The 23,571-nt window shown below is 35.7% G+C and overlaps 1 protein-coding gene across 1 annotated transcript; it reads left to right on the plus strand.

Moving 5' to 3' along the window:
- The first annotated feature begins 2,853 nt into the window (after positions 1-2,853).
- On the plus strand, positions 2,854-22,493 carry LOC105233545 (DNA-binding protein D-ETS-6). The gene is made up of 3 exons (XM_011215657.4): positions 2,854-4,731; positions 19,470-19,707; positions 21,188-22,493. The coding sequence occupies exons 1-3, from the start codon at positions 3,807-3,809 to the stop codon at positions 21,735-21,737; spliced, it is 1,713 nt and encodes a 570-aa protein (XP_011213959.2). The 5' UTR covers positions 2,854-3,806; the 3' UTR covers positions 21,738-22,493.
- Positions 22,494-23,571: the final 1,078 nt, after the last annotated feature.

The following is a 23,571-nucleotide window of genomic DNA, read 5'->3' on the forward strand; positions in this document are numbered from 1 at the left end:
TCAGCTTACTGATCCAAAACCTTCGACAGTGGGTTAGACAGGGATAAAATATATATTTTGCACTACTCGTACAATGGAATAATGTGGTCTGGGACACAAAAGCGTCATTTACACCAAATTTTTTTTTTTAATTATAACCTGGCTTAACCCAACCAATTTGAACAAATTTCTACAACCAGATTTTCTCCGGCGTTTACAAGTTGTATTATATTCTTGCGTATAGCAGATTTTTATACCGGCTCTGATCATAACGTTAAGTATGTACATACACACATACTATGTAGCTGCTAATAAAAATATGCATATACATATATACTATATGTTTTTAAGGGTCTTATCTACAGCAACTCGCCGCTTTGCTAGAGGGACTAATTTCACCGCCAGATGAATTCAAATCTCTGCGCAATCACTTGTCCATTACTATGTAGAAGAGCCATATCTTTTTCTCACCCACTATCAGTATTTATTTAATATTTACATTATATCTATGACAGATGCTTCCATTGGTTAATCAAAAAGCTTAATAAAGCAAATAGAAAAGCTTGATAAAAAGTAAATGAAAAATTCAACTACATAACCGCAAACAATTTAATTAGTGACTCAAATTTCTCATACGATGATTAACTCTATTCCTGCCAACGTTTGCAGCCACTGCATCGGGTAAATCTACACACAAGTCTCCATACATATTAGTAAATTACCATTCAAGAAAAATATTCAATTTAACATAATAAATTTATGAATGTTTATATTTTTATAATTTCTTGCGCATTGGTACAAAATTTGTGTTCCGTTACTTCAAGATGTGCATTACTAACTGTATGTATGTACATACATATGTATGTACATATCATTGATGTCATAAACCTAAAAGTAAATTTTTACGTAGCCAGCTTCATTTTACATTAATTATGGGAAATACAAATTGTACAAAATACGGCTGAACCTTTTCCACTGCAATAAAACAGTGTGCTCTGTCTTTAATCACTTGCTCTTTGGACTAATGAGAGACCGCAACGATACAAATTAATTTCGAATTCATCCAAATAATTAACATTTCTCCGAAAACAAATAATAAGAAGGCATTTTGTACACCAAAATAGAAAACATTACAATAAATAGGCGCCGAGAAGCAAACCGCACCAAATTAAATATTTTCAAATAATGCTAAAAAACAACAATGACGAATGATTAAATCGAAGAAAACACACTCATTTGAATTTCCACGAATAATGACGCTATAGAAAACAATCTATGAATGAATGAACGAGATTTTTTTTTCTCAATTTAATACGCAAGCAATTGCTGGGGAATCTCCAATAACCAAAAGTTTACTCTCATGGAATGTTTTTTGTTGTTATTAACATATTAACATGCATGTGCACAAAATCGCAAACGTTTCGGTTTTATGCATGACTCATGCATTCACGATTTTCTCACAATCACGCTGCTCATACAAATGCTTGCTTGTCGGCATTCAGAGCTTTGTATTGTGTGATCTCTATTAAAGCCAATGCAGAAAAGAATTCTCAGAGACTCTCTTATTATACAGTAACATTTAAACTGCATATTGAATCATGTGTGTGTGTGTGTATAACCCGTATATGACGTAGCTCGTGTAGTAAGCCAGTGAAAATTTTCATTCATAAAAATTCCTTGCGATTTGACAGTGATCACGTAAGATACATACATATGTATGTATAAGAAGGCTGGTGTTCTAATCAGGTAATGACGTAGTCGAGTGAGTATAAATATGCCGTACCCAGCAAGAAAATATAATTTCAGGGGAAATAAATTTTATTCATTGGTGTACATACTCGTATGTATATAAACAAATAAATAAATAAATAAACCTGAAGGGTGCTCATATATATACAAAATATCATTATTTACTAATGCTAAACTTTTTTAGTTAAATGCTGACTCAAAGTAATAAACTAAAAAAAATATTGTTCAAAGAATTTTATTAATAAAAATTTAGTGTATCAAATAATCGATTACTAGCTTTATGATCGATATAAAAATTGTACATTAAAAAATCTGCTCCATTTAAATTTTAATTGCTTTGACATGCGATAGTGGTCCGATCTGAGTAATTTGGACTCTATGACTTCATTTTAATCGATCAGCTTCTTGCGGGAAAAAGAACGGTTGCAAATGTTCAGATCGATATCTCACAAAAAAAAGAGCCAGCTGGATGGACGGCCTAAACCGACTTAGCTCACGCTGCTTATTTAAATATGCATATATTTCTTAGGGTTTCCGACGTTTCCTTCCTGGTGTTACAATCTTCGTAGCTAACTTAACATACCCTATTCAGGGTATAATAAAAATACAACAATTTATTTTCACAAAATCTTGAAAATATACTTGGTATAAGACGCTTTTTAACTGTGTGCGAGTTTACTGACCAAATCAATACTTGTTTCCTAGAGGGAAATGACGTCTATTATCTCAATTAAAACACTAAAAAAGGTAACTTACATACCTACAAATGTACATGCTCGTAAATGTATCACTTGCCTTAATTCAAACATTTTAATTTATCTGGATATAAGCACAATCCGGCATATACATAAATGTGTGAAAATGTAAACAAATATGACTAATCAACTCGTAGGTCGCTCCAGCGGTAGAGATAGACAAGCACATGCTCTGCCTTGTTGTCTCCAAAGTCACTGTGAATTCCCTCAGTCTCATGGATTATTTCCCCAATAGCTAAATACATTTAGTCATTTGCGATATGCTCTCAATATAGGCTCTCATGTAGTTTACACGTCTGCGGCTCTGCGCGAGTGTTGGTGATCAGAAATCTCATGCCATAATTTTTTTGCAAGCAGCAAAGCTTTCAGTTATGGTTTTCACGTCGAAGATTTTTGATTTGGCGATCGCCATTCATAATCATTTGTTGTTTGGCTGTGCTTGAAGTCGGAAATGCGCTGTGTGCTCAAGTCTGCGGTTAAAGTACCCGTTGGATGTTTACGGAACTTGGAACTTTTTCGGAAAAACGTGAAAATTTGTTATCGATTTTAATTACATTCGGTGTTTTCCGGATTACAGTTACGTTTAAAAATTTACATCAAGTGTTTTATTTGTGATTTCTTTGAAATATATTGTTCATAAAGTGTGAACCGGACTAAAGGCGGAACAGGGAACATGCTTTCAAAGTTATGATTCACATGGCAACAGTCAAGTTTTGGCGAGGTTTCCAGGAAAGCCTAACTTAGTACCACATACACATGCGCACACTACGTGTATATGTGAATCATATTGTTTTTAATTATTAAATTTATAACTCGCTCTCAAAGTGAACTTCTTTTCGATAACGTCAATTCGAAACGCTTTTAAGCCGGATTTAATTTACGACGAGTGTAAGCTTGGCATAATTGCAGTACGTTGCTTCTTAAACTAAATAAATTTGGAGTTGTGAATAGTTGTGAGTTGAGGGCCAATGCGAAGTGGACACTAAGCAAAAAACAAAGTGAAATTTATAGATTTTTTTTTTGAAATTAAATGAAAGTTTATTGTGAACGCATAAGCTAAAAAATAGTGTAACAAAAACAAAAATATTTAAAGAAATAAAAATAAATAGCTTAAACAAACATTTATCTTCAAGTATAAATAATTTATTTGCGAGTTTAAATAAATATATAAAGTTACGGACAATAAAATAGAATCATCCATAGTACCAATTTTCCGTTTGAATTCTTTTTTGTTTTTAAATACTATGTTGAAATGCTGTGTATTCGGTTGTGATTTAATTTCAAAACTATAACGAAGCAATACCGTTATTTACTGCAACTTGAATGGCGCTTACTCTCAACTACACGCCCGTTAAGAATTGTTATGGCAACAGTGAATTTAAATATATGAAACCTTCGATTTTATTTAAAAACTTTCAAATTAGTTATCAAAATATTCAAATGCATGAACATGGCCACCCGACGGATAGTGAGAAAAAAATACAAAAAGTACAAACCCGCGCGGAAGAAGCGAAAGCACTTCCAACACCAATAGATAACGCAACAGTGTCGTCAGTGGCTCAGAGTTCGAAATTAGATACGAGAAGACGTCGTAGATCCAGTACCACTAGCACCAGTAGCAGCGACACTAGCAGTACTTCGGATAGTTCGAGTGATGATGACACCGATAGTGACAGTTGGAAGAGTGGGGCTAGTTATACCAATAGTAAACTTAGTGCACATAGTTATAGTAAACAAAAAGCCTTACGTGGCAGTCATGTCGCCAACGTGCCCACCGGTGGGCTACAAGAAACCCGCGCCAAGTCAAATTCGCCATTGCCTTTAGCAGAAAAGGCCGACGGTGAAGTTGAAAAATCGATTGCAAGTGCTAATGAAACGAGCGGGCACGTTGAAAGTGAAAGATTGTCGTCGAACGTGGAAGAGGGTGATAGTGATGCATCCAGTGATAGTGTCAAATCGCGGCCGGCTTCGCCAGTGGTTAAAGTGCCGTTGGATCCACATGCTTGGAGTACTGATGACATAGCAAAGTGGGTGAAATGGTTAACAAAACAGTTTAAAATCGATCCAGAACCGGATATTTCACGTTTCCCCACCACTGGTGCTGAGTTGTGTGAATTGAGTAGAGCAGATTTTTGGGTTTGTGCCGGTTCGCGACAGGGGGGCATACTTTTGGCAAAACATTTCGCCTTGACATTGTACAGTGCGACCGGACGTGAGACAAGTCCGATGCTAAATGAAAATGAGCCAAGTGAGTAATAATATTTTATGAATTTTTATACATAAATATACTGTATATAATATAATACATATTGGTGTTATGATGAAGAAAATATAAGCAAGCAGTGTTATATTAGCAAGTATATGAGTTTAATCATTAATTTGAATTCTTATTTGGATTAAGAGAATTACTAATGTTCTACTAAATAACTACCGATGTTAACTGGCATAACCAAACATTCTTTCGAATTTTTTTTAAACCTAAAAAAATTATAATTTTACCTAATCGAAAAAAAAATTTTCGGCTTTCAATTTTCAATTGATATTTTTCAGGGGATAAGAGGAATAGATCTCGATTTTGGTTCCGGATGTCTCGATTCGATGTTATGATTTATTTGACCTTGGCTCAACTCGACAGTTCGTTGTTGATAAATTCAAGTTTTAAATTTTATTCTACGTTATATTGATACAGCGATTTTTTAACTTTTTTTGAATTACATCTTATTTTTGATAATTTTTTAAGCGACTAAACTATTGCAGTCTGAGAAAGGAGAAAGATCTTGCGACCAAATCCGGAGATTAAAATGAATTTCAGATTCCTTTTTATTGCAAGGCAAATCGATCGATTTTGGGGTAGCTCGTACCGCACTAACTTTGCACAGGATTTTCGCATACCCAAACATTTATGAGTGTTAGGGCCAACACATTTTTTTGAAACCTGATCTAATTTTTTTTGCTTTCCTTTGATGTTTTCGCGCGTAACTGACTTTTTTTTAAGCTCATTACAACGCCGCTGATGAGGTCGGTGATTAAATAGCCATATGGAGTACAGTAAACCATTTTCGAATGGTTGCTTTGCCTGGAACTGAACCTGGATAGGGTCCATTAAGTTACTTTTTGTTATCAGATGAACTTCTTTATCAAAAATTATGTTCCATTAACACTCTAAATTCCTTTTTATCGATTATTATCGATTTCTTTAAAAATTAAAAAAATTTTTTTTTTAAATATTTGGATTAAATTTTAATATCTCTTCTCTTAGAACGATACGAGCTTTTCAGCCAGCCTGGTTACACTTATATTTAGGTAAATAATATGAGGCAATAAAATTTGTGTTTTCACGCTTTATGGAAGTTTTTGTTAATTTGAGAGTGGAGGTTTTCCTTTTCCTTCGCTTCTCACGGCAGGTACTACATCGAATACTGTCAGGGCTGAAGTGTTTTCATCCATTCGGACGACATGACCCAGTCAGTATATCTCGTACAGTTCATTGTTCCACCGACAGCGATATGAGTCACTCGATATGAGTCACACCAATTTGCTTCGCTTCTCTATCCAGTCTGAAGTAAGCAGAACTAACGGCGCGGTTCTTGAGGCCAATGATATCGATACATCCTCTGTTAAGCTCTGCAGCTCGAATTATTTCTTCAGGAACAGATTAGTACCGAACGGCTCGAAGAGGTTCTTCCCGATCCTGACGGAGCTTTTGGTATTGCTCAGTTTACACAGCCGTATTAGTTTTGCGGGGATATCGTAATCCATAATATGTTTGCAGTGGTCGTCGTTAAATGGGGAGTCTCTCATCCGATCATCCGAGCCTGTTTTCTTCCTTTCCTTGGGTGTGTTTTTTAAGTGGCGGATCCCAAAAACATCACAAAACCCTGGGAAGGGACGTTTCACCTTCTCACTTTGATTGCCTTCAAATGGATGTTTTTTGGTTACCCAAAGGATACTTGGCCTAAGGCCCGAAGTCGTGGGCTGCCTGAGCCTATGTAAAAGAATATTTTCTGGTTAATTTCAAATGACTGCCAGTCAGAGAACTTTTCTCACTTGCGTGAACTTCTATGTACACAAGGTTCCATCCTCCATATATAATATAACCCCCTTTGTTTGGACATTTTTAAACTCATATGTTGCAGATATAATTATTTTCTTTCCAAAGTGCACCAGCAAAGATTTGCTTGACCTTCACTCGTTCCAAAAAAAAAGAGAACTCGTAAATCTTTTGCAATAAAAAATAGGTTTCCGTTATCATCATGAAAATCAATTGACTATCATTGAAAATGGCCACCACGGGATTTCGATTCCGTTAGGGCAATTTAGTTAGTATTAACAAGTGTGTAGAAGAAAAAAGGCAATGACCAACTTTCACATTAAATGAAATTCAGTCTCGCGTTATTTGCTCATTGTATCCTCACTTGTGGCCAAACGCCACTTTTCTGAGCATTGAATCCTTTTTCCACATCCTCAATCTGGTTAATAATAGCCGCACTTATTTAGATCGAAATCGCATTGCGGTAAATTTCGTTGAGGGTGTGTGTATACATGTGAGCATGTGGCCATTGTAGTCGGTTGCATCTTGACCATTTACCGCCGTCTTATTTTATTTATGTACAGCAGTATGTCTTCATTTCTTTCACTGCTTAAACGCGTATTTACTGATAACGTACACACACATGTGTGCGTGACTTGGAAAGTTCGTAATGAGTACGAATATATCTTACACAAGCATACTTATAGGGTTGATACAAACCCCCTTGCCGCACAGGATCCGTGAGAATCTGTCACTTACATGGTTAATACCTTTATCCAAATAGTTTAGTTTATTACATTTGAAATGGCATGCAGTTTTAACTATTTAATCTCGTTAGACAAGTGCAAATGGTATGGAATCATTAAATGAAGTCACAATAGTCAAAAGTATGTGTATTGTCTTCAGAGCGAAGCGAAAACATTATGCTCCAGTCAATTTCTTTGTGCGCAAGCTTTCAATAATAACACAACTTTATTTAATCAGTAGGCGGTGCTCAAACACTTTATTGTTGTGTTATTAAACGCACTTAACGGTGATTGTTGACTTAACTTTTCACCTGGATTAGTGATGAGTTCTAAGCCACCTAAACATTTAGATAAGAGTCTTCTAAGTCATGCAACGAAAATGATGCCAACTCGACAAGTCTTTACTTCAGCGGGAGTGATGCCGTTAATAAACGATGTAAATATGATAATTTCTCACAGGATGTGGTATCTAATAATAAAATCAAAGTAATCCTCCCGCTTTGCGAGAAAGCTTTGCGACCCCATCATTGTCTGTGTAGCGCACAGTGATGCAGGCCAATACAATTTTGTTGTTAATTTGGCGGGTAACACATTAAAAAAAAAATAATTGTTGATTAATTGAGGCGATTAAAACTTATTTCACTGACGTCTGGCTCGATTTCAAGAAGGTCCTGACCTTGAACACGCATATTTTGTGATTTTTTTGAGACTACACAATTAAAATCAGTAAAATAAAATACGGCAATGGCAGAAATTAGACGATATGTGTCGTTAAAAAATTTGATTTCAGTTCCTCTCATAACTTTGTACTGAATCAAAAAATTAAGGATCCTTCGTTAGATTGTTTACCACAGGTAATGCCGAGAAGGTTTTTTAATTTCAGTTTTTGGTTTTTTGGGAATACTTTGAAGGTGTTACGGTTTTTGCTCGGCAAAACCCTTAGTTAAAGCTGAATTATTCTACATTTCCCCAAAGAAGGGGATCTAAACTCTAATAAGCCAAAAATCGATTATATATACATACATACATACATATATATAGGTATATTTTATTTACACACACATATGAACGAAATAGCACACTGTTCGCTCCTGTCGCCAGAATTAAGTAAGCATTTGATTGTCCTGACACACAGCAGGCGTTCATCGTGCGCGCATGACGGGCTGAACTTCAAGTAAATGCGACAGGAAAATATTCATTTCCGCGCTTCCTGTTTCATACAGCAAAGTCTCGAATAGCGCGTCTAAAATATGTAAAGCCACTGAAACTTTGTTATTGACATTTATATGCTAGGAAAACAACAAACCCGTTGGTTCATATATATGTATGTGTGTGTGGATGGGTGTTTATAATCAAGGTGGCCAACTTTTCACCATTAAATTTATTTACTTAAATTATTATGTACATAAACATGTGTTTATTTGCGTCCTGCAAAATATATTTGAAAAATAATATGTTTAACATGCTCACGAAGTTGCATGTATGTGTGACTAACGATTCTCGCAGAGATGTTGAAACTTTTACTCTAGTATGTATAAGGACCTTATACTAGAGTAAAAGTAGAGTAAAAAAAGCTTTTACAAATATCGTCTCCAACAGAGTTCTGCTGGGGTCTAATAAAGTGGGTTGCGTCTCTGATAGTTTTCAATAAAATGGTCTTAGTCTTGTCATAAATTCTGTTACAAAGTTTACAATGCGTACGGAGAGAACAAAATCGCAGAAAAAAGTTCCGGTATTTTTATTATAATTTAATTTTTTAGTTAATAATCACTGCAGTGTTTGCTTTCGCTTATTAACAAACGAGTGACGAGCTGAAAGAAAATTTGCGGTGATTGATTTACATAATGTGGAAGAAGCTTATGTACGTGAAATTTATTAGATTCTCAAAAATCTTAGTATTACGAGAACCTTGTTTTTACCGTCCTATTGATCCTTTTCCCAATAAATTTGCAATTGATGACAAGAGAAATAGTCGTCCTCACGTGTTTGGAGCCATGAAGAACAGTTCGCAAACGTAACGCAGAAATCCCTTCAGAAAACAGTCAAGGGAATGGCTATATCGAGCAGATAAATGTCAAGACGTATTCGAGATATTCTGTACAAGAAGGCTTACCATTGGTCAACTGGTCATCTTCTGACAGCCGGCTTGCAGCAGATTAGGCTCAACAAATGCAAACGGCTTCTACAGTTTCTCATGGTAAGCTGCCATAAAAGTATCCTTCCTACAGATGAAAAAATTTTCACTCCTGAAAAAGTTTTTAATAAGCAAAACGACAAAATATACATACGTGAAAGCTTCCAACGCAACAAATGTCCTCCGAGGTCCACAATGGTCATCATCCAGCTGATGGTTTGGTTGGGAGTCTCCTGTAAAGGCATCACACCTCTTCCCTTCAGTGAAAAATGCGTTAAAACTGTGGTAAAAGTCTATCAGTAGAATGTTTTAGAAGGCTTTGTAAAGGAGTTAAGCAATATTTTCTTCGATGTAAAGCATTGGATCTTCCAGCAATATGCTGCTCCAGCACACAAGGCAAAAATTAAAAGCAATATTCGTGGTTTCATATGAAAGAAGATGAATTGCCGTCTGGATCTTTGAATTTGAATTCTTTGGACTACAGTTTGTGGTGTAGTAAATGGTTTCAAAATTGTATGCAAACATATATATCATCCGATAAGTACTTAACCAACAAAAATAAAATGAGAATTTTGGAAAACTGGTGATTTTTAACGAAGTCTTTGTTTAGCTCAAGCTAACCCAGTGATGTTCCAGTTTTTTTAACCCGTCAGAAATATACGTTTTCTGAAGTTTCACAAAATAGGCAATGATGTTTTCCGTTTTCGACGGTTTAGGTACTATAAGCCGATAAGTTGTTGTAAGGTGAAAGAGTACAGAGCCAAACGGAATATTTTTTGTGATATTCGGGAAAGAACCTGCTCAAAATTTGGACGTGGCAGAGTAGACAGTTTTGCATTTCTCGCCATAGGCAATGTAAATCACATCTTGTGAATCCCAGAAAGATAGTCAATCGACGATTTATCAATACAAGACTTTTGTAGTGTTATCTGCCATGGTAGCTATGTGCGGGGCACTTGGGTGCAGATCACGAAATCCGACGTGTGACCAAGCTCAATCTCGTTAAACCGATTTTTGACGGCCGCCATCAAAGAATCTTTCATTACACTGCACAATTTCCCTTCTAAAAACCAAAAATCAAATCGTAGTAAGAACAAAATTCCTGGCCGATTCGACTAAAAGTGATGAGTAGTCTAAGAAAATGTACAACATAATAGCAAATTTCACTTGCGATAACGACGGTAATGTATTTATCGTAAGACCCTCATACATATGAATATGTGTATATATGTATGTATATGTAAAAAGTTGTATGTGTTTTGCTTTACAAGTTGAAATCGTATCAGAATTGCATAGTTAATTGATTTGTTTTTTATTCCAAGCAGGATTAACTCCTGAGATTACCGATAATCTTTTCAGCAGTTTGGGCATAACAAACTGTGGGGGTGTAGTGACGGTGATGTGTGTACTTGTTTTGGAAGTGGGCGCACGTGCCCTTGATCAATACGGCTGCGTTGTGGGTATGGGCGCTTATTGTCTTTACCAGCGCTTAGCTGTAAGCAACCACGCCGACCACCAACTGTGCAGGTGAAAAATGGCAAAGTGATAAACTTGCAATAAAAAAGAAAAATGTGGGGGCGGTGGTGTGCAGTGGGAAGTTGATTGAAGCCGCAGAAAGAAGGCGGTCCCTCTTCGTAAAACGGCGTTCATATGCTTTCAGCAGTGACTTGCAGTTGCTGAATTGTGTTCGCAGAAGTCAAAAGTCAGTCGTTATCGAGAACTAAAGCTAAACGGTTGTGTGCAAGGTGAATTGGCAGTTAACTGTCTCTAAAAATATATAACAGCAAATTATGATAGTAGAAACGAATTGAACGAAAAATGTCAAGTACAGAAGTGCAGCAATAAATATTTTCATTACTACAATTTGCTAAAATTATGTGAATTTCGCAGAAAACGGTTTTATTTAACGAATGAATAATTAAGAAATAAAAAAATAAAATGCACAATAAAACCAGACAAATGCTTGCAAAACTAAAACAATAAAAAAAAAACAAAAAAATTAAAACCAAATAATAATAACAAGAAATACTTGAAATGAGTGTGAGTGTAGATGTGGGCGTGATGTGGCGCTTCGGTGTACGTATGCAAGCACCGGCGCCACACATACATCACCAGCATTACCATCACCATCCGGTATCTGGGCGGTCTATCCTATATAATGGCGCTTTCGGTGAGAATTAATTTAGCTCACTACAGTAGCAAATAAAAAAAAGTGAAATATTTTCAGTTCAATTTGTTTTTGGCAATATGTTGCAGTGCTCTGTTGTTGAATGAGTCACAAATGGTATTTCATAAAATTCCTGGAATGACTAAATACGATATTTAAGAAGAAGTGACACAGCAGTTGGCTTTTTGTTGTATGCTTATACCATAAACTCAATTAAATTGTTTTTCAACAATTTATTATGTAAGATAAATGTTCACATTACCACATTTCCTAGTGCAATTCGAACACATTGCGCGGTGAATGTGCAAGTAAGATGAAAAAGTCTGCTTAGTCTAAAAATGATGAGAAATACAATTAAAAATTTTTTGACTATAACAACAGTTGAAAATAAAAAGGGAAATTATGTATATAGCCAGTTTAAGGGGTGTTCATTTTAAGATCTTCAAAAAATAATTAAATTATTGTTTATAACCAAAAAACAAAATGTTAATTTCGGCGGTGCCGAAGCATAATGTCCTTCGCAGACGCATTTCTTGTAGAAATGCCATTGATCGGCCAGTTTGTATGGCAGATATAGGAACGGATCTAGTGTAGAGCTTTGGAGGGGGTACTATATAACTTTATACTTGCAACTCCAAGTCTTTTCCCTCACGGAGTGTCACTTATGATGGAAATAACGTATAAATTTTAATCGTGGATCCGCCCCTGAGCAGCTATATGTTATAAAGATCCGATCAGAATAATTTGTTCGGATCTTGTATCGTTTTCTTGGACTGTGGCAAATTTCGTAAAGACATCTTGTGAAATAAAAATGTTTTCTGTTCAATGGCTTTATTTTGGTGGATCTATTTGGGTGGCAGATATAGATTTTTGTGGAGAAATAAACGTATTCAAAATTTTAAAACGATATCTCAAAAACTGAAGGACGAGTTTACGTTATATACAAACAGACAGAAAAACAGACGAATACGACAGATACGACTAAATCCACTGATCTCGTGGGTATAATAATACTATAAAATAGCTGTTGCTAAATACTATCTCTAATATTGAAGTTGTGGGTCGATTACTTTTCTTTCTGGTTCTGAATAACATTATAGGAAGCACAATATTTGAGAGACTAGATTGTCGGGATCTCATATAATCTTTTTTACCTTATATGAAATAAGTATTCAATATTCTGATGAATTTAAATGTGGGCAAAGAATAGTAGGAAACCCATTCGTTGAAATAATTTTTTTGTAGATTGGTATTGGTGCAAGTGTCACATCAAAACAATCATTAATGTTTAGTATACGTTTGTCCTTCTGAAGTACATAAAGTGCATACGGCGATTTTACGGTACGTGAAATTATTCAACTTTTTTTCCATTAAATTTTGTGGAATCAAATTTCTGGTGTCGAAACGTTCTGGATGCTGGAAAATGCCTTCGATGTAATTGTTTGTCTCAAGTAAGTGTTTTTGACTGGTACAAATTATTCAAAAAGGGTCGAGAACGCCTTGACGACGAACCATGTCCAGGACGACTATCAATATTAATCAATAAAATAAAAGAATTAGTGCTTGAGAATCGATGATTAACAGTCAAAGATCTTAATAGCACCGTTGAAATATCGGATCAGTGCTGAAAGATCATTTGTTCCTAAGAAAAGTGAAAGCACGATTGGTTCCAAAGTCACTAATTTTTTCCTAAAAAGAGCGTTATGTTAATGTCTGCGAAATAATGCTTTCCGTCTACCAGGATGTCATGAAATGTGTTATTACTAGTAATGAGTCACGAATCTATACTTATGCGCCGGAAACAGACGATCAATCGGCCGAATATCACGAAGGCAAAAAACCACGTTAAAGCAGATAAAAAATTATGTTAATCGATTATCGAGGTGTGGTGCCCTATTAATTCCTTGCGACTCTTTGAGTGTTATGCGTCGTTTGCGCAAACTCTTCGTAAAACGAGGCTGGAATTATGGACGGAAAGCTCTTGGCTATTGCACCACGACAATGCACCATGGCATACTGCATTTTCCTTTGTGAGTTGAAGACCTTAAACTTGAAACGCCACGCGTATTGAATGCTATTCCGGAAAATAACTTTAACAACTGTTTCGAGGATTGGAAATAACGTTGGCACAAGTGTATTGGTGTCAAGGGGCGTTACTTTGAGGGGGACAACATAGGTTTTGAAGAATAAATTCAGAATTTTAAAATTTGAACAAATTCGTACTATTTTTTAGAGTTAATATTTTGATTGGAAACACAATTATTGTTAGTAGGTTTCCTTTATTCGTTGTTACTCTTGTTAAACTTTTCATACTGATCATGAAAAATTAAATTCGATTCCCGATTCGTAAATATTTCAACATCTGATTGCGCCTCTAACGCGAAAGAATTATTCTCGTAGATGACTGGTGTCCAAATTTTCTCTGAATCTGACTAGTGGTAATGGCTTTGTTTCACCGCTTGTGGACACCCGCTTCCACGTATATGCGGATTTTATAAAAACAGAGAAAGAACAATATCGGTCGGTCGGTAATTTTATTCTTGGTTTTGTAAGGATTCAAAAAGTCAAAAATTTGTTTTGTTGGCCACACCTGACAGAAATTAACGATCTTTATTGGCTCAATATACTCGTATAGCTGAGACAGTAGACATATTAAACAAATACAACGAAACATATGATATATCTTGCGACATACCAGAGGTTAAGATTGACAAGGTGTAATCTACAACGTTTTTCTCAAGAACGGTTAAATGGTCACAGGATTTTATTGTGCCGGATTATTCGGTCTATTCAATGCCGAATTGCAAAAAATGAAACTGTCGTAAGAAACAAAGAAAAAGGTGCTCTTCTACCATGCAACAACCCACTTAGGATAGGGACTACTGCCTAGTCCACTGTATTCGCCATATTTGAACCCATTCAGCTTTATTGCTTTGACTTCCTGTTTCCAAAATTCAATTTGATCCGGTTAATCTATATTTTACATTATAATCTAGCGAAATATGTTAACCGGGTTATCGAATCTATTTTAAAGTACACCGGTGTGTATTCGTCTGATTTACAAAATTGCTTATCTAAACGTAATGTAATATCTTTTTGCGACATCAGCCCAATTTTGACGAGTTGCATTTATGTAAATTGCAAATTTTGGTAATTATTCTGTAAAGATACCTGAGAGACAAGTAGTTCGACAGTAGCGCGTGTGTCAAGTATGACTCATTGATATACATATGTATATGTACATATATAATATATTTATGTATAGCGTTAATTTTTTTCGTTTCATTTTCTTTACTATTATCAGCAAAATTATTAAAATTTGCCAAATTTCATCGACTGAGTATACAAATATCTAACACCACCACAATCACTCTATCTATGTATATACATATGTACATATATAACTGTGTTATCAATAGATGAATGGATAAAAATTATACCATAAAATAAAAGTAAAATTAGACGAGCTGAACATATTGACTACACTATCTACAAAAATTTATATATACATATGTATGTATATACATATGTACATATGAACAATAGCAAACAATTGTGTCTAGTCGGTCTGGTAAAACTCGCTGATAAGAAATCGATATGAGAGATATCAGTGTGGGAATAACTTAAACACCTGTTGGCTTGCTTTCAGGGGAACACCGAAACTCATGACAAAGCAAAATTGTTGGCATGACTAAATCACTTTCTCGATTGCTTCGGTGATCCACGCTTCATCTAAGCACCTGCCGCGTGACGTATAATTTTACGACAGTTATCACCAATTGTCCGACTTTTGAAGTGTGCCCATAAAAAAAGTTCGGTTACGTTATCTTTGTTTAGTAGCAGCATAAAATATTACACAAAAATAATCGAAAAACTTATCAGAATTTTGCAAAAGAATTGTCTTAATTTTGTTAAATACCAGATGTTTAGTTTAGAGTTATTGGGTACCATATATTGGGACAAAAAAAGCACCCGAAAATTATAATTAGTAGTACGTTGCGATTTTTACAATGGATAAAAATATCGAACAGAGAACTTGTCTCGAATTTTGCGCGGAAAAAGCTTACGGTGATTCACATTGATCAACAACAAAAGCATACGAGTGGTATAAAGCCATCAAAGACGGTCGAGCTATCGTTGAAGACATGCCTCGTTCTGGCTGATCTTCAACGTCTTCAACTGATGAAAATAGATATAGTGTTTGAAAATCGTCAGGCAAGTGTTAGAGAGATGGCAAGAAAGTTCGTCATCTCTCGCGGGTCCGTTCGAATGATTTTGGTGGATATTTTGAGTATGAAACGCGTTCTTGCTCGACTCGTCCCGATATGAAATTTTTAAAAAAAAAGAGTAGCGGAACATGAAGAGCATTATAGCTGCCGATGAAACAAGGACTTATGAGTTTGACAAGTCAACAATGATCCGAATCGAACCCGTTTTCAGTCGATTGACGAGATAAAACAAAATTCGCTGAAGAAGTTGAAGGCCATTTCGGGAAGTTCGTCCAAAACCAGTTCTTTTTCCGAAAACTATTGATGCTGTGTACAAACTGATATTGCCAGATGGTGATGTGACCTCTTATGAGATTGGGACAACTGTAGGCACTAGTGGCATTGCCATACATTCAGTATTGCATGAACATTTGACAAACGTAACTACAGACAGCAGTCGACTGTACGGGTGTTTCAAGATCCCTTAAAACTTGTTCTCGCACAAAGAAATTTCAAGCAAATGGTTGCCTGTTTTTTGGGAAAAATTGAACATGTCGCAACCATACCGCCGGTACAACGCGAGAAAGTATATTCTGAGTGGTATACAACCATTTGTTTGCCAGTTGTCAAGAATCAAGAAATCAAGAAAACCAACCTCCGAGCATTCAAAGCATCGGTTTAATGAGTCATTTTCCGTATAGTCTTGACTTGGAGCCGAAAGACTTCTTTTTAAACCAACTCGTAAAAAATAAACTAAGAGGTCAACGTTTTTCAACACCTGAAAAGGCGATTTATGCGTTCAAAAGACATGTTTTGGAAATACCCTAATCAGAGTGGCAAAAGTACTACAAAAGGTTATTTATCTTAATGGCGAATATTTTGAAAAACAATAAAGCGATTTTCGATGATTAAAATCTCTTTTTATTCTCGAATCCCGAAATATGAAAGGGAAATGACGTAAATAAATTTATCACGTCCAATCACTTATGCCTTTTCGTTATTTTAAAGGTAACCGAACATTTCATTATAATTATAGTCAGATTAGATAACACTATATTTAGTAAGTCCCAGGGCGGAGACAAACATACATATGTACATACATTAGACGGAATTTAATGCTCAGCTCGAAATTAGAATGAAAAGAGACAGATTATTAGCAAGGAAAGTAATAAAATAATGTTATTTTTGGCCGACTACCACCGACACTCGAGGAATGCTTTATGCCTCTAGAAAAAATAAAGGCGATTTTATCAATTTACTCTGCATAATAGAAACATGTGGAAAAAAATTATTCAAGTGGTTGATTAAACAAAGCTTTAAGAAATTCTTCCTCAAAATATTTGATTTTTCGGTGCTTAATTTCAACTTAAAGCTAATGAGTTTGTAAGTTATAATTTAAAATTCATATTACCGAAGAAACTTAGATATCTACAAACATACATACAAACATATGTATGGTATGTTTATGTTTGTCTACCTAACTTGGAGAATTCAAGCGCTAAATTGTTCTTACTGTTAGTTAGAATAGGAGCAGCACATTTAATATATACAAATACGATGAAATCCCGATAAGTTAACTGACGATGCCAGGTAACGATAACGACGAATAAGTTATCGAATAAAGTTATGTTGATAATTCGAAAAAGTTAATTACGCTTGGGATTTTTTTTGTTAACTTCTTCGAGAATCTACTGTATCTACTTGTTATAACACTTATCTAATCCGTTGACGACGTAACGGAAATAGCAAGAGCGACAGCCTGGTTCGGCGGTAAAAGCGTATTGAGTAAATCCAAAGTGTTCAAGTAGTTGCGCCTGGTAATAGGTTGCTAAGCGATCAAATATCTACGTGAGCTTTTGAATTTTTTATGGCCTTGCGGTTATAAAGTATTTAAAATTAGCTGTAACCCATTTGGCAACATTTCTTGTTTAATAGACTTACAATAACAAAAAACATATACATATATACTGTATATACTACATTGGTAGAGCTAAAATTTGTATGTACGTACATACAACTGTGTTCGAAATAATAGCAGTGGCTTGTGAAAATTATAACAATGTTAGTTTTACACTTAAACAATTCTTCTCATTTATTTTTTTTTTATGCCAGAACATGGACCCAAATATTGGCACTCTGGGTTCAAATTGTTTTTTGATACAGTTATTACATTCTTGGAGTCCCGTTATTTTTTATGATCCGTATTTTCTTTCCAATGTGACTTAAAATAGCAGTTCAAACGAAATAGTCATATTGTTTTAAAGAATTTGATTGAAATGCGAAAATTTTAATTAATGTTAATTCAAAAAACAGTTCATTAGTGAATAGATCGCTCTTTAAATTTCAAAAGATATTTCTTTTGAAAAATGGGCCGAGCCAAACATTGTTCTAAGGAAGAACGAAATCTCATTAAAAAAATTTTGACGGAAGGAAAATCTTACAAATTTATCGAAGATTTGCTCGGATCTTCAGCCAAATTGATTTGCAAATGCAAAAAAATGGGAACAAGAGGACGAAAAGAAGCTCTTTCGTGGACACAGTTGAGGAAAGTTGTGGGTTTGGCCCGAGAAAAGCCATTTTATACCTCAAGAAAATTAAAGATGAGTTAAACCTTAGTGTTACTGTTTCAACAATAAGAAACAAGTTGATAGCAGCTAAGCTCTATGGCAAGAGTTCAAGAAAGGTGCCATTACTTAAACCCGACAGCGGTGTGGAAGAGCACCTGCATTGGTCATATAGCATATTGTGGTCCGATGAAACAAAAATTGTTTTATTTGGTTTCCGAGGACGCCGACAGTATGTACGACGGCCATTGAACGCTTCATTTGATCCTAAATATGCTTCACGGACGGTAAAACATGAAGGTGCCAAAATCAATGTATGGGGATGCTTCCCTTGCTATGGTATAGGTCCGTTATTTTAGATTAAAGAAAACATGGATGCCAAATTGTATGTTGAAATAATGGAGTCGACTATGCTACCACAAACTGAATGGAAAATGCTGTTGAAATGGGTCTATCAACAAAATAAACATACAAGGAGGTTGGCAAAAAATTGGTTTGCTCTAAATGGAGTTGAGGTTATGGGTGGGCCGGCTCAGTCAAAGGGACTTTAATACAATTGAGAATCTTTGGGCAGAGGTCAAAGAAGTTGTAAGGAAAGAGAATTCATCAAATACGAAGCAAGTATAGAGTGCTATGAAGAAGGCGTGGAAGGCCATTCCTCTCGAGAAATGCAAGCGGTTGGTGGACTTCATGCCTAGGAGATGTGTTATCCAACAACGGTCATTCGACGAAATACTAATTGTTTAAACTTTAATTATATTATTATAATGAAGTAATTGATTTTTGATGTAAAATCGAAAATACTGTTATTACAATATTAATCACAGTTGAAATTTTCATTTACAAACTTTTTTATTTATTTTAAGAAGAAGTTTATCTTATTATTTAAAGAAATCATATTTCTGTTAAGATTGAATATGAGCGAATTAAAGCAATAATAATAATTTATAATAAAAATCAATTACTCGTACACGATTTTTTGCTTCATTTGAATTCTTGGTTATGCCACTGCTATTATTTCGAACACAGTTGTACATACACATAATTGTATTCAGCACATTTGTATTATCGCAGAAATTGTCACAATTTGTAATTAATAATATAATTTTTTTATTCTTCTTCTTTAATCTTTTGTAGATCCCTATCAGCTACTAAATGCCGCATCCCATCGATTGGTGGCGCAGGGTTCAGGACAAATTCAACTATGGCAGTTCCTACTTGAACTGCTCGCCGATTCGTCTAACGCCAGTTGCATAACATGGGAGGGCACCAATGGTGAATTCAAACTCATCGACCCTGATGAAGTTGCTAAGCGTTGGGGCGAACGAAAGGCAAAACCAAATATGAATTACGACAAACTCAGCAGAGCTTTAAGGTAAGCAAGAGCGAGCGAGTAAACAATCGAGCATTAATGCCGGCATTGCGGTGCGCACTCGCTCAGAAGTAAAACAAAACTCGAAACAAAATCAAAGAAAGCAACAGAAAATACAGACTTTGTGTGGGAAGGTAACTGGGGGAGTGGTATAAGTGGCGATGTGTATGAGTTTAAGTATGAATGAATAGGGAGATCTTGCAGCCATTGTGTTAGAATATCGCATGAGAGTTATCTGAACTTTTTATAAACGTGTATAAGCATTTACAGTGTTGTTGAAAGTTTTAGCATAACATATAGGAGATAGTTAATTCAGAAGAAAATTGCGGTTTTAATGTAAGATTACACACATTTGTTTGAGCTGTTCTGATAGGTCTTAGGTAGTGTGCGTTTAACATTGAGGGAAAGTTTATAATACTGGAATTGAATTATGTAACATAACAGTTGCCTATTTTAGATTTTAAAAGTTCATTTGATTTTACCTTGAACATATCAAGCGGATAGTGGGATTTACGGACAGATCTAGAGTGACCGCCTAAAAAAGTGATTCTTATATTTTTTTTAGAAAACTGCTGCATTAAATCTCTTAGAATTTTCAGGACATACATACATACATAGGTATACATAAACTGCGCGGCTTCACTTAAGAAGTTTGTAACTCCAAAAAATTAACAAAATTTTGTTAGGTTGTTTTGAAGGTATGCAGGGTTTGTCTGGAAAGTAATAGGACTGGTTTTCTCCGCGGCGACTGTTCTGCGAAGCGTGTGCGCACCGACTGGATTCGGTTGTGGGCGTTCCTAGCTAACGAACGAGCGGCTGGTCAGTTGTCTCCGAGCAGCTGGAGAGTTAGGACAAATATTTTCGCGCAACGTGTTTCTGTGAGTGGTGCTAGCCGAAAATGCAGCGTTCGTTAGAGCAGAGGTACGCGATTAAATTCTGTGGAAAACATGGTAAATCTACGACAGAGACGCTTTATATGATCAAGTAGGCTTACCCAGATGTTGGATGGATGGATCTATGAGTATGATCCCGATACAAAGAGGTGGCACACACCGGCGTCTCCTCGCCCAAAACAGGGAAGGATGAGCAAATCCAAAGTGAAAACGATGCTCATTGTCTTTTTTAACATCAAAGGCCATGAATTTGTTCCTCCTGGGCAAACCGTCAACGCCAAGTTTTACGTGGAAGTCTTCCAGAGACTCAAACGAAGGGTCAATTGTCTTTGACAAGACATCGATAGTCGATTGGAAGTTGCAGCACCACAACCCTCCGGCTCACACCGCCTCTCTTGTGAACAGCTACTTAACCAAGGTCGCCATTCCAACGCATCCGCCCTACGCCCCCCCGGACTTTTTAAAATTTTTTTTTCCAATTTTACGCATACCCCTTAAGTATATTTAATTCCCCCTCTCCCTGTCCAATATTAAGTTCCCTTTATTGTTGTTGATTTCTGTTCTAAAAATTCGTTTTATTTATTTTACAGATATTACTACGATAAAAACATAATGACTAAAGTGCACGGGAAACGTTATGCCTACAAATTCGATTTTCACGGCTTGATGGCGGCATGCCAAGCGCAGGCACAGGGTTGTGATCCCACAACAAGTATGTTGAGTTCCTACAAACATCATCATCACCACAGCCATGCCATAGGATTGCATCATCATCATTATCACAACCTGCAAACAGATCTCACCTCACCATCGTCGACGTCGAGTCATGGTTTTCCATCACCTTCTCCCACGTCTATGCCATCGCCTATTGGTATGAGCAATTCGCCCAACATTGCTTTAACAAATCAGCACCAACTTAATGCAACAAGTACAAATTTATTGCAACCACAGCAATCAACCTTAACCACAACAGCATTACCAACCGCTTCAACGGGCGCTGAGACGACGGTTGCGCATAGCAGTACTGCAAGTAGTGGCAACAACAACAATAGTACACCCGTTTTTACACGCCCACCGCCATATTGGTCATATACGCCGGGCTCTTATGACTCACGGCCACCGTCTAATACGTTTAATTAACTCTAGAACGATGTGTAATTTAAGGTACTTAACACTTGACTTAAGACATATTTGTAATGCATTTGAGTGGTCCGCTGGTTTTATTATGACCAAAATATGCCACCCGCAGCGTAAGTTGTGCGTACCTTTTTCCGTTTATGGAAAGGGGAATTGCTTGTATTTAGAGTTGTTAATATGTATGTATGTAAGTTTGCAATGTGTAGCTGGGTGTTATGAGCTATACTAGCCCATCGAGAGATTATTTAAGTATATGTAAGTTTCTAAGTAGTATAAAGCAACCTCTGGGTATTAGTTGTAGTTTCATTGTAATTGTAGGCATATTTGTATGTGTGCATTAGTGCTAATTGCAATATTATAATATTTATTTTATAAGGTGGGGCAAAATGATCTTTCCTATGAATATTGTTATTCATATGTACATACATACTTAACTCCATACATAGCTTTATGTATGATCGCATATGTTAAATTAAGGCTTTGGATATAATATATATGTACTTATAGTTTTAAAAAAATTGTAGTATAATTGGCTATTGCAATATTTAATTTAATTTATTTAGCTGTGATTTTACGATTTTATTTACGAAAGAAAGTTGAAAATGTCAAAAAATTTTTAAACTTTTAGTTTTGAACTATACTAAGCAAGAATTACCAAAATTTGGTCGCGACAGTTAAGTAGATCTTAATGTATTTAAAGAAAAAATTAAATTTGTAAATGATTATATATTATAATATATGTATATTTATATACAAATATGCATAAATGTTTAAATTTTGTTGCATTAACGTAAGGTTTAAATTAGCTGACTTTTCAATTAAAAATTGCCGAGAAAACACTATTCCGACCATATTTGGTATGAAATTTTCGAACTGCGGCCGTCAAGCTTTCTTTATTATACTATCGCAACAAAGTTGCTAAAGAGAGTATTATAGTTTTGTTCACATAACGGTTGTTTGTAAGTCCTAAAACTAAAAGAGTCAGATATAGGGTTATATATACCAAAGTGATCAGGGTGACGAGTAGAGATGAAATCCGTCCGTCTGTCCGTCCATCCGTGCAAGCTGTAACTTAAGTAAAAATTGAGATATCATGATGAAACTTGGTACACGTATTTCTTGGCTCCATAAGAAGGTTAAGTTCGAAGATGGGCAAAATCCCCCCACTGCCACGCCCACAAAATGGCGGAAACCGAAAACCTATAAAGTGTCATAACTAAGCCATAAATAAAGATATTAAAGTGAAATTTGGCACAAAGGATCGCATTAGGGAGGAGCATATTTGGAAGTAATTTTTTTTGGAAAAGTGGGCGTGGCCCCGCCCCCTACTAAGTTTTTTGTACATATCTCGGAAACTACCACAGCTATGTCAACCAAACTCTATAGAGTCGTTTCCTTTAGGCATTTCCATATACAGTTCAAAAATTGAAGAAATCTGATAATAACCACGCCCACCTCCCATACAAAGGTTATGTTGAAAATCACTAAAAGTGCGTTAACCGGCTAACAAAAAACGTCAGAAACACAAAATTTTACGGAAGAAATGGCAGAAAGAAGCTGCACCCAGGCTTTTTTTTTTAAATTGAAAATGAGCGTGGCGTCGCCCACTTATGGACCAAAAACCATATCTCAGGAAATACTCAACCGATTTCAATGAAATTCTGTATATAATATTTTCTTAACACCCTGATAACATGTACGAAATATGGGTGAAATCAGTTCACAACCACGCCTTCTTCCGATATAACGCTATTTTGAATTCCATCTGATGCCTTCTCTGTATAATATATACATTAGGAACCAATGATGATAGCGGAATAAAACTTTACACAAATAC

The sequence above is a fragment of the Bactrocera dorsalis genome, chromosome 1 (genome assembly GCF_023373825.1).
Source record: "Bactrocera dorsalis isolate Fly_Bdor chromosome 1, ASM2337382v1, whole genome shotgun sequence".
Lineage (NCBI taxonomy): Eukaryota > Metazoa > Arthropoda > Insecta > Diptera > Tephritidae > Bactrocera > Bactrocera dorsalis.

Coding starts and splice junctions, on each gene's coding strand:
- LOC105233545 (XM_011215657.4), top strand. CDS start 3,807: ATGGCGCTTACTCTCAACTACACGCCCGTTAAGAATTGTTATGGCAAC. Junction 4,732..19,469: donor GCTAAATGAAAATGAGCCAA/GTGAGTAATAAT, acceptor AATCTTTTGTAG/ATCCCTATCAGCTACTAAAT. Junction 19,708..21,187: donor AAACTCAGCAGAGCTTTAAG/GTAAGCAAGAGC, acceptor TTTATTTTACAG/ATATTACTACGATAAAAACA.